The sequence below is a fragment of the Bufo bufo genome, chromosome 8 (genome assembly GCF_905171765.1).
Source record: "Bufo bufo chromosome 8, aBufBuf1.1, whole genome shotgun sequence".
In the NCBI taxonomy this organism is placed as follows: Eukaryota; Metazoa; Chordata; class Amphibia; order Anura; family Bufonidae; genus Bufo; species Bufo bufo.
In genome coordinates, this window is record NC_053396.1 from 204512470 (window position 1) to 204525459 (window position 12990).

General features: G+C 43.3%; 1 protein-coding gene across 1 annotated transcript in view; it reads right to left on the reverse strand.

Moving 5' to 3' along the window:
- Positions 1-12990, reverse strand: part of LTB (lymphotoxin beta) — a 45024-nt gene that overhangs the window by 10722 nt on the left and 21312 nt on the right. Inside the window, exon 2 of the mRNA XM_040405970.1 lies at positions 10681-10862. Within this exon, the coding sequence (XP_040261904.1) occupies positions 10681-10845 (165 nt within the window). The 5' untranslated portion in view covers positions 10846-10862. The remainder of the gene's footprint in view (positions 1-10680; positions 10863-12990) is intronic.

A 12990-nucleotide genomic window follows, 5' to 3' on the forward strand; every position in this document is an offset into this window, starting at 1 on the left:
TGGTTAGTTATATAAATTCCTGTGCAATGAGCTCCCCCTAGTGGTGGCTGCAGTCAGACATCTTTGTAATAGAAAGGAAGCAGGAGATTTATCGATGTATACAGTTTGTCTAGTGTATTGAGAAATATGCTGTTCAGATGAGGGCCAGAAATCAGAGGCATCGCATTGTCTGGGAGTGATTGAAGCACATCTACTGGGAAAGTGGGTGGGGCAGGGCGGCCCCTAAGTATTGCTATGGGGCCCTATGAGATCTGTGTATACTCCTAGATATATATTATATAGACAGACATATGAATGATTGATATACAGGGAGTGCAGAATTATTAGGCAAGTTGTATTTTTGAGGATTAATTTTATTATTGAACAACAACCATGTTCTCAATGAACCCAAAAAACTCATTAATATCAAAGCTGAATATTTTTGGAAGTAGTTTTTAGTTTGTTTTTAGTTTTAGCTATTTTAGGGGGATATCTGTGTGTGCAGGTGACTATTACTGTGCATAATTATTAGGCAACTTAACAAAAAACAAATATATACCCATTTCAATTATTTATTTTTACCAGTGAAACCAATATAACATCTCAACATTCACAAATATACATTTCTGAGATTCAAAAACAAAACAAAAACAAATCAGTGACCAATATAGCCACCTTTCTTTGCAAGGACACTCAAAAGCCTGCCATCCATGGATTCTGTCAGTGTTTTGATCTGTTCACCATCAACATTGCGTGCAGCAGCAACCACAGCCTCCCAGACACTGTTCAGAGAGGTGTACTGTTTTCCCTCCTTGTAAATCTCACATTTGATGATGGACTACAGGTTCTCAATGGGGTTCAGATCAGGTGAACAAGGAGGCCATGTCATTAGATTTTCTTCTTTTATACCCTTTCTTGCCAGCCATGCTGTGGAGTACTTGGACGCGTGTGATGGAGCATTGTCCTGCATGAAAATCATGTTTTTCTTGAAGGATGCAGACTTCTTCCTGTACCACTGCTTGAAGAAGGTGTCTTCCAGAAACTGGCAGTAGGACTGGGAGTTGAGCTTGACTCCATCCTCAACCCGAAAAGGCCCCACAAGCTTATCTTTGATGATACCAGCCCAAACCAGTACTCCACCTCCACCTTGCTGGCGTCTGAGTCGGACTGGAGCTCTCTGCCCTTTACCAATCCAGCCACGGGCCCATCCATCTGGCCCATCAAGACTCACTCTCATTTCATCAGTCCATAAAACCTTAGAAAAATCAGTCTTGAGATATTTCTTGGCCCAGTCTTGACGTTTCAGCTTGTGTGTCTTGTTCAGTGGTGGTCGTCTTTCAGCCTTTCTTACCTTGGCCATGTCTCTGAGTATTGCACACCTTGTGCTTTTGGGCACTCCAGTGATGTTGCAGCTCTGAAATATGGCCAAACTGGTGGCAAGTGGCATCTTGGCAGCTGCACGCTTGACTTTTCTCAGTTCATGGGCAGTTATTTTGCGCCTTGGTTTTTCCACACGCTTCTTGCGACCCTGTTGACTATTTTGAATGAAACCCTTGATTGTTCGATGATCACGCTTCAGAAGCTTTGCAATTTTAAGAGTGCTGCATCCCTCTGCAAGATATCTCACTATTTTTGACTTTTCTGAGCCTGTCAAGTCCTTCTTTTGACCCATTTTGCCAAAGGAAAGGAAGTTGCCTAATAATTATGCACACCTGATATAGGGTGTTGATGTCATTAGACCACACCCCTTCTCATTACAGAGATGCACATCACCTAATATGCTTAATTGGTAGTAGGCTTTCGAGCCTATACAGCAGGGGTACTCAACTAGTTTTATTAAAGGTCCACATACCTGGGTCTGCAGTCAGGTGAAGGTCCGAGCTGAACGCCAACAGTAAAGATGCCATGCGATCATGTGATCCATGCGCGTGGGGCGCTCTGACGTTATAGTGGAGCGCCCCGGGTAAGTCCCAGAATTAGTAATGGCCACATTAGTGCCCCAGTAAGAATAATGCCCCCAGTAAGAATAATGTCCCCATTAGTGCCCCCAGTAAGAGTAATGCCCCCATTAGTGCCCCCCTTCTCTGCTTTTGCAAAAAAATAAAATAAAATTTGCATTCACCTGGCTGCGGTGAACATTCGCTGCTGACTGCAAGCTCAGGACCGGTGCTCCAACGTGATGACGTCTTGTAGGTCCTGTCCTGAGCTTCTAGTCAGCAGGGAGTGTTCTCCACAGCGTGAGCAAATGGAGGTGGAGGTACCGTAATTTTATTAATTTTTTTACTAGCACAAGTTGCGGTGGAGGTAACGGCTGTACTAATGGGCGTTCCATGATGGAAGCGCTCATTAGTAAGGGTACTTTCACACTTGCAGAAGGACGGATCCGACAGGCTGCTCACCCTGTCAGATGCATCTTGCCACTACTTCGCCGTGCCGCTGCTCTGTGCCCATCGACTATAATGGGGATGGGGGCAGAGCTACGGCGCAGCACGGTGAGAGGCCGCCAGACTAAAAGTACTACATGTCCAACTTTTTCGTCTGGCGGCCTCATGCTGTGCACTGCCATGCTGCACCGTAGCTCCACTCCCGCTATAGTCAATGGGGAGTGGCAGTCCGGCGAAATAGCGGCAGGACGGATCTGACAGGGTGAACAGCCTGTCGGATCCGTCCTGCCGCAAGTGTGAAAGGAGCCTAACAGTCCTTACAGGAAAATTCTGGCACCGGCAAGGGAACTAAAATACCAGCCTTGCTGGTGAACTACTGGCCGGGTGGCAACCCAAGCCACAGAACAGACATATGATAGTTTTGTTCCGCATCCAATTCCCATTATTGGGGGATTGGATGCGGCCCCTTAATTACAATGGGGCCCCAAGAGATGCAGACAGCACACTGTGTGCTGTCTGCATCTTTTTCCGCTCCATTGAAACTAAGGGGTCCGCATCCAATGCCCCAATAATGGGAATTGGATGCGGAACAAAACTATCATGGTTTGATGGGGCTTAATCACTTTATTTAATCAGGTTACCTAAAGAAGATGGCCCAGGGGAGATGGGAACATGACACTGGAGTCAGTGACGTGTTCCCGCCTCTCTGTAGCCCTCTCCACGCACCCCTTACTTTCCAAATGTGACATTTATTTCATTGGTGGCAGTGGTGATGTCCCTCCCCTCTCCAGCAGCTTGAAGCTCCCTTATGTGCTGCCGCTGCTGCGGGGGAGGAGGGACCTGTGAGCGCACTGAGGGAGAAAGCGCTGGTGCCTGCATGTGGAGGGAGCCGTCTCTCACTGCGCCCCTGGGAAGGAGGAAGTTTGCCGGTAAGCTCCGCCTCTTGCACGTACCAGAGTGTGCAGGAGGAGGAGCGCTATATGTGGAGGGAGCCGGCCTGTCTCACTGCGCTCTGGGACAGGAGGAAGTGCGCCGGTAAGCTCCGCCTCCTGCACGGCACAGTGTGCAGGAGATAGTGATGGGAAGTTCGGATCTTTTAGGTGAATCGGTTCATTTGAATCAGCTCATTCGGATCAGAATCGGATCTTCGGTTCACTTGGCGAGTCAGACTGCTGAGCTGACTCGCAAGTGAACTGAAGACTCTAGGTGCCGGTGCGCATGCGCAGCTGCTGACTCAGTCAGTGACACTGCAGTGAGTCGGCTCTTCAGCTCTCTGAAGTTGAACTCGTCTCTGATTAGTATTGAGTGAGTCAGGAAGAGTGATTTTTTTATAGTAAAGGGAAGCTGAGGCTGACGTTGGACAGGCGGACAGGAGGAAGCTGTCACTGTGGTGTGCAATGTGAATTGTTGTCTGTTGTGCATTGTTCCCCACAGTGACAACAGTCTGACACTGACAGTAGTACAACCAACCAAGTGATGTGAAATGTGAATGCACAGGGAAAACTATGTGCTGAACTGTGTCATCTGTCCCTTCTCTTATCTCTCTGCTCCTGTCCCTTAAAGGGTTTCTATCACTTCATATGACATAATTAGCTGGCAGACACTAGCGATCTGCTAGTGTCTGCTCTGGCCAACCATCCTACTATAATCACTTGTGGGGCAGCGGTTTTGCTAAAAAACTAACTTTTATAAATATGCTAATGAGCCTCTAGGTGCTATGTGGGCGTCATTAGCACCTAGAGGCTCCGTCTACCTTCATACACAGCGGCCGCCCAGCACGTCCCTCCAGCCCGCCCATGTCCTCCTCCGTGTGACGCAGCGGCCGAATTCTCGCGCATGCGCCGTGCGCGGCTGTATTCGGCGCATTAGAGATGTCTGAGCTCGGAGCGGTCAGACATTCAATGCGCATGCGCGGCTGTTCCGCGCATGCGCATTGAATGTCTGACCGCTCCGAGCTCAGACATCTCTAATGCGCCGAATACAGCCGCGCACGGCGCATGCGCGAGAATTCGGCCGCTGCGTCACACGGAGGAGGACATGGGCGGGCTGGAGGGACGTGCTGGGCGGCCGCTGTGTATGAAGGTAGACGGAGCCTCTAGGTGCTAATGACGCCCACATAGCACCTAGAGGCTCATTAGCATATTTATAAAAGTTAGTTTTTTAGCAAAACCGCTGCCCCACAAGTGATTATAGTAGGATGGTTGGCCAGAGCAGACACTAGCAGATCGCTAGTGTCTGCCAGCTAATTATGTCATATGAAGTGATAGAAACCCTTTAATCTTATCACTGCTGCAACAAGAGCCGACATCCTCAGTGTAACCTGTTCTACAGTCTGACAGCCTCAGTGTAACCTGTTCTACAGTCTGACTCAGTGTGACCTGTTCTACAGTCTGACTCCCGGCCTCAGTGTGACCTGTTCTACAGTCTGACTCTCGGCTCTTTTAACTCAATGAATGGAATGAGTCACTAACTGAGTCGGATCTTTAGATTCTTGTGACTCATTCGATTCATTTAGACTCCCTGACCCTGCACTACTCCGAGGACTCGAGTCAGAGCTGCTAGTGTGCTGTGCTGGCCTCGCCCCCTCAGCTCTGGTCGGTGATTGGTTGGTGGGCCGGGAGGGTGGGGCTGGCAGAAGCAGCTCTTCCACTCTAAGATCATATTACTGACTCCTCCCCAGTCCCTCCCTCAGGCTCCTGCTCCAGCGTGAGCTGAGCTGAGCGTCTCTGTCAGCATTGCTGTGTGCTGTGACTGAGCTGAGCCGGTTCAAACGGATCGATTGGAGGAGCGCTCTGAAGGATGGCCGGGGTCCGGACAACTGGCGGCCGCGGTCCGTATTTGGACCGCGGTCCGCCAGTTGAGTACCCCTGCTATACAGCTTGGAGTAAGACAACATGCACAAAGAGGATGATGTGGTCAAAATACTCATTTGCCTAATAATTCTGCACGCAGTGTATAGATAGATAGATAGATAGATAGATAGAAGATAGATAGATAGATAGATATGAGAGATAGATAGATAGATAGATAGATAGATAGATAGAAGATAGATAGATAGATAATAGATATGAGATAGATAGATATGAGATAGATAGATAGATAGATAGATAGATGATAGATAGATAGATGATAGATAGATAGATAGATAGATAGATAGATAGATAGATAGATAGATAGATAGATAGATAGATAATAGATAGATAGATAGATAGATAGATAGATGATAGATAGATGATAGATAGATAGATAGATAGATAGATAGATAATAGATAGATAGATAGATAGATAGATAGATAGATAGATAGATAATAGATAGATAGATGATAGATAGATAGATAGATAATAGTCACAGGCCCCCACAACAGTGACAGCAGCAGGATAACCCAAACTGTGCCAGCGATACTGCCCCTGACAGCATGGACGCCGGCGGCAGAGTAGGTAACCCTGTCCCTACAGGCTACAGGCCCCAGAAGTCATGGCTGAGGGAGATGTTATCTGTTGGTGCCAGTAGATAACTATAAAGCATCTGCTAGTCTTCTACCGCCACCTAGTGTTCACAGCACAATGCAGATTCTACAACCTGCTGCTCTCCATCGCGCCCAGCATCCTATGAGAGCTGCGCACAGATACAAGATCCTTTAGATACCAACACCTGCTCCTAATTCCCTGGGACAAGCCTAGATTTAAAGGGGTTTTCTCAGATTTATCTAAAAAAATAAAAATGAGTACTTAATACTTAAAGGGATTGTCCAGGATGGGTCATCTTTCCCAGGAGGAGCCCCTCTCTCGCCTAGTTCTGCCCGGTACTGCTGGACCGTCGCTTTACTATAATACAGATACTACTTTGTGTTTCTCAAACCTGTGACTCTACAACCGTTGTAAAATTGTTGTAAAACTACAACTCCCATTATGCACTGACAGCCTGATGAGAACTGTAGTTTCGCGATATCAGTATAGTAGACGTTTGGCCTCCTTGTTAATGGACAGATGCAATACAAAACGGGGATCAGAAAGGGTTAATAAGTGGATCCCCCACCACTGCCATTCAGATGCTGCTCTGATCTCTGCTGCTCTCCACTTCCTGTCCCGGTTTGACACGCCAGGAAGGAGCTAATCAGCCAATCAGAGGCTGAGGCGGGTCCCTTCTAAGGCCAGTGATTGGAGTGTCTGGTAGGAAGCAGAAGTTTCCAGCGCAGCGCCATTATGGCAATGCTGGTATGGACTGGAGCAAGACTATAACCCTCATCATCTGTACTGACGTGAGGCTTCAGATACATAGAAGCCAGAGCCATACGCACATAACACACGTCTCTTTCCTCCTCGCTCCTTGTAGGATTTCAGGCACTGCCACTTACTGGCTTCCTCAGAGATTCCCGGTTGCGGTTTAATGACCCCCCCCCCCCCTCGCCCCGCCCCGCCCCCACCTTGTCATGTTCTCACCCCGCTTATCAGTTCAATGAAAGTTTTATCAGCATGACATTTTGTAAGTGATGCCAAAGTGAGACTAATGCACACAGTGGTACATGGAGCTATACATAATTGATAGCCGGGGCGCACACTCAGGAGGGTTAACCCCTACCACGCCAATGAATGATAACATATACAACATATGGCCTTCATGGGGGGGGGGCATCACTTAGCCTTCAGGGTATTACACATAGTCCTTATCAGTGACTGCACAGAGGCCGAATCTGTCATCTAACTGCACAGTAATGTGACAGGAGAACCTGCAGTCCTGTGCAAAACCACTTAGAAAACATATTTCCTAGTTATGATGGATGAGCCGTGTCAAATGGCAAAGTTAGATCTGCACGTTCTAGAAATGCTATCATAATGGCCGAGCTTCTAGTCTGTAGCTGTGAGGCTGTGATGTGGTTCTTTAGTCGATAGATAGATAGATAGATAGATAGATAGATAATAGATAGATAGATGATAGATAGATAGATAGATGGATAGATAGACAGATAGATAATAGATAGATAGATAGATAGATAGATAGATAGATAATAGATAGATAGATAGATAGATAGATAATAGATAGATAGATAGATAGATAGATAGATAGATAATAGATAGATAGATAGATAGATAGATGGATAGATAGACAGATAGATAATAGATAGATAGATAGATAGATGGATAGATAGATAGATAGATAATAGATAGATAGATAGATAGATAGATAGATAATAGATAGATAGATAGATAGATAGATAGATAATAGATAGATAGATAGATAGATAGATAGATAGATAGATAGACAGATAGATAGATAGAAGATAGATAGATAATAGATAGATAATAGATAGATAGATAGATAGACAGATAGATAGATAGAAGATAGATAGATGATAGATAGATAGATAGATAGATAGATAGATAGATAGATAGGAGATAGATAGATAGATAATAGATAGATATTAGATAGATATAGTAGATAGATAGATGATAGATAGATAGATAGATATGAGATAGATAGATAATAGATAGATAGATAGATATATAGATAGATAGATAGATAGATAGATAGATAGATAGATAATAGATAGATAGATATGAGATAGATAGATAGATAGATAGATAGATAGATAGATAGATAATAGATAGATAGATAGATAGATAGATAGATATGAGATAGATAGATAGATAGATAGATAATAGATCGATCGATAGATAATAGATAGATAATAGATAGATAATAGATAGATAGATAATAGATAGATAATAGATAGATAGATAGATAAATAGAGAGATAGATAGATAGATAAATAGATAGATAGATAATAGATAATAGATAGATAGATAGATAGATAGATAGATAGATAGATAGATAGATAGATAGATAATAGATAGATATGGATAGATAGATAATAGATAGATAGATAGATAGATAGATAAATAGATAGATAGATAGATAATAGATAGATAATAGATAGATAGATAGATCGATAGATAGATAATAGATCGATCGATAGATAATAGATAGATAGATAAATAGATAGATAGATAGATAGATAGATAATAGATAGATAATAGATAGATAGATAGATAAATAGATAGATAGATAGATAGATAATAGATCGATCGATAGATAATAGATAATAGATAGATAGATAGATAGATAATAGATAGATAATAAATAGATAGATAAATAGATAGATAGATAGATAGATAGATAGATAGATAATAGATCGATCGATAGATAATAGATAGATAGATAGATAGATAGATAGATAATAGATAGATAATAGATAGATGATAGATAGATAGATAGATAGATAGATAGATAATAGATAGATAGATATAGATAGATAGATAGATAGATAGATAGATAGATAGATAGATAGATATTAGCTGTGTCGGACTGGGTTGCCTAGGGCCCACTAGTAAAATTTATTTTGAGGGCCCTCCATTGGGATGCATTGCTCACACAGCAGTAAGACCCTACCAGATGATTGCATATGGGGGTCCCTGCGAGCAACTTTAAGAAGGTAGGTCACTGGGAAAAGAAGACACAGGTTGACTTGTCCTCGTGCCTATAAGACTTCCCGGCCACCTGGTCACACATCTATAGGAATAAACTGGGGAGTTTCTTAAATAATCTACACAATTTTTTATAACCACATCGGATGGTACACTAGTGGCCCTCCTGGCTCAGGGGCCCACCAGGGGATTCACCTGCACCCCTGTGGGCCAGTCCAAGCCTGGATATTAGATAGATAGATAGATAGATAGATAGATAGAAACTTCTAGAGAGTAAATTAAATATTGTGTTTTAATCACCAAACACACATTATTTCATTTGCTCTCTGGAAGTGCCTTGGAATTTTTTTCTTTTTGTCTTTTTGGAAGTTGGATCGCTCCCACAGCCGCTGGCATCCCTTTACAAAGTTTTCCACTGTGCTGTTCACATATTTTGGACTTTATCTTAGATAGATAGATAGATAGATAGATAGATAGATAGATAGATAGATAACATAATATGCAGCACTGTGCAAAAGTTTAGGCAGTTGTAGTAAATATGCAGCAAAATAAAGCTTAGAAAAATAGAAATGTTAATAGCTTGGGACTTGGAGTTTTCCGAGATTTTACTATTGATGACCTATCCTCAGGTCATCAGTATCTGACCGGTGGGGTCTGACACCCGAGACCCCCGCCGATTAGCTGTTTGAGAAGTCTTCTCCGTGCTCACCAAGCTCAGTGCCGTACATTGTATAGCGGCTGTACTTTGCATCGCGCTCAGCCCCATTCACTTCTATGAGGCTGGGCTGCTTTTAGGCTACGTGGCCGTTGAACATGTCGTTACTCACCTAGGAAAAGGCCGCGGTGCTCACAGGAGCGCTGATGCCTTCTCAACAAGCTGATCTGTGAGAGTCCCGGGTGTCAGACCCCAACGATCAGATACTGATGACCTGTCCAGAGTATAGGTCATCAACATTAAAATCTCAAAATGTACCCCTTTAATGGTGTCCTCAATACTGTGAAATACGGGCAGATACTTCTCCATCAGGCAATACCATCAGGGAAGCATCTGATTGGCTCCAAATCCAAATTTGTTCTGCAGAAGGACATGACCCCCGACATCCACCAATGCCATTAACAACTATCTTCAGCAGAAAGTAGAACAAAGAGTCCTGGAAGAGATGATGTGACCTCCACAGAGCCCTGATCTCACATCATCCAGTCTGTCTGGGATTACATGAGAAGACAGAAGGATTTGAGCAAGCCTACATCCACAGAAGATCTGCAGTTACTTTTCCAAGATATCTGGAAGATCCTCCCTGCCGAGTTCCTTCAAAAACTACGTGCAAGTCTACCTAGAAGAACTGATGCTGAAGGGAGAGGGCGGTCCACCAAATATTGATCGGATTTAGATTTCTCTTTTCTTCATTCACTTTGCAGTTTGTTAAACTTTTTCTTGATCGTGTTCTTACCTTACGGCGCACCTGCCTAATACTTTTGCACAATGCTGTGATTACGGATAGACCGATACAGTTCTGAATATGTCATCAGAAAATGTAAAAATGTAATTTCAATATAAAGCATGAACCCGACACCAGGAAAAAAAAAGCTGGTTTCCTCATCACGATGAATTAGGGCGACCGGAATCTACTGACGGGTTCACAACTCCAAAAAATTACGTAAATAGAGAATTCTGATTTTTAGTGCCGCTTCATTTAAATATATGGTAATTACTATCTTATTATTTATTATTAATAATAGATACAATGTCTAAAAAGGAAACAACTATTGCTACATTGTACTATAATCTATATATATGTACATTGCTGATACAGGTCAGATCCGGGTCTCTTACCTGCCGATTGGTCTCCGTGCCGGGTACAAGCAGTGGCACCATTGCCATAAGAAGTGCCAGCAGCGGAACCCAGTTTGCTCTCATGGCTGCGCTCGTGAACATCTGCAGACATCTGCCGCCCGAGCGCCTTATACAGAGAGGACGGGGATGTCCCAACCACAGCATCCTGTCACCTACCTGGCCTAGATGTGAGATAGGGGGACATAGGGAGATATGATGTATTAAAAGGGGAACTCCGCCAAGTATGGAAATCACCCACACAAGGGTATTAGGAGAAATTTTGTAAAAAAAATAAATAAAAATAAGAATTTGCTGTAAATGACCGCAGGATGAGATAAGAAGAGTTTATTGTATGTCGCCATCGTACGTCACCACAGAGCTTTTCTACAGCATATAGGTGTCACACAGGGGGTTCGGTCCCTCAGGAACCCCTTTTCTTTCATTCACAGCTGAGAGAAGCTCCCCCTTTTGAGGATTTGGCATGACAATGATTTACAGGGACACCCTTTCCTTTATACAGGCACCATGCAGTACTGCATTTCTCCTGTAGTGGTCACTGTAGGCAAAATATACAGCTGCCCAAATCTTCTTGCAGCAATCGCCACGGATCATCGGAATAACAGCAGCTGGATCAGCCGATTGCAGATATCTTCATACGCTCCACATACCTCTGCGGAATCTGGCTTTGTAGTATGTCTCTTTTTGCAGATCCATCTCTTTTATTCTTTAAGCTGCATGTTGCCTAGTAACTACTTGACTTCCTGTCTGGATGACCACCATGTAATTACATGTGCAAAAACAGGCAAATGACTCGTCCAGGAGAGGCGGGTTGAGTGTATAATCCTTCCACCATAGGGGTCTGAGCAGACTGGAAGCGAGTGGAGACCTCAATCTACACACTTGGAGCCTGAAGGCCTAACATTGCCCCTGGAGCAGGGAAGTTCTCCTCAGGTCTGTCACTAGACCTACTTTTCTTCTTGCAGATCCATTACCTTCTCATTGGTTTATTCTAGAAGCTGTTGCCTAGTAACCACTTGACTTCCTGTTTGGGTGACCACTAGAGATGATCGAATCGAAGCCGACGTAATGGAGTTTAATCCGAATTTCAGTAAAAATTTGATTCGCACCTAAGCGATTCGTGATAACGAAACGCATTTTTTTCTAAAATGGCTGCTGCACGTGTGAGGACATGGTGCAAGGAACTCTGGGAAGGCGGGATCCATAATGCCATGCATGCAGCCAATCAGCAGCCAGCCAGCCCTGTGATGTCACAGTCCTATAAATAGCCTCAGCCATCTTGGATGCTGCCATTTTCCAGTGTACTTAGTGCAGGGAGAGACGTCAGCAGGCGCTAGGGACAGTGCTAGGAAAGACTTCATTGTGCTAAAAAAAACTATTTACAAGTTCAGATAAAGATTATTTAAGGTGTAGGGAAAGGATAGGGAGGAATCATTCCACAGCATTTATGTAGAACAGGATTCAGTAGGGGAGGTTACAGCCTGGGTAATAGGAACAATCCTATTACACCTTGCTGCACTGACTGCGGATCCAAATTTCCATTATACAGCTCTGTAATTCCAACAAACCGTTATTGTTATTGGGGTGTTACAGCCATTAACAGGGTTTATTACAAGGAAATATTTCTATGTCTTATTTGCCCTTGTGCGGTGCAGTTATATGTTCTAAAGCATTTTTTGGCTTGTGGCTTGTATTAGTGGGAAAAAAGGGCTTATTAGCCGTTGTGTGGTGAAGTGCTAAAATTACAGCCCTTTTTGTCGTGTATTAGTGGCGCAGTTATATGTTCTAAAGCCTTTTGTTGCGTGTATTAGTTGCACAAGTAAAATATATTTGCTGTTTAGTAGTGCAGTTATATGTTCTAAAGCCTTTTGTGGCGTGTATTAGTGGCAAAAGAAAAATATATTTGCTGTTCAGCGGTGCAGTTATATGTTCTAAAGCCCTTTTTGTCATGTATTAGTGGCAAAAGAAAAATATATTTGCCATTCAGCGGTGCAGTTATAGGTTCTAAAGCCTTTTGTGGCGTGTATAAGTGTAAAAAGAAATATATATTTGCTGTTCAGCGGTGCAGTTATATGTTCTAAAGCCTTTTGTGCTGTGTAAAAAGAAAAATATATTTGCTGTTCAGCGGTGCAGTTATAGGTTCTAAAGCCTTTTGTGCCATGTATAAGTGTAAAAAGAAAAATATATTTGCTGTTCAGCTGTGCAGTTATATGTTCTAAAGCCTTTTATGGCGTGTATTAGTGGCAAAAGAAAAATATATTTGCCGTTCAGCGGTGCAGTTATATGTTCTAA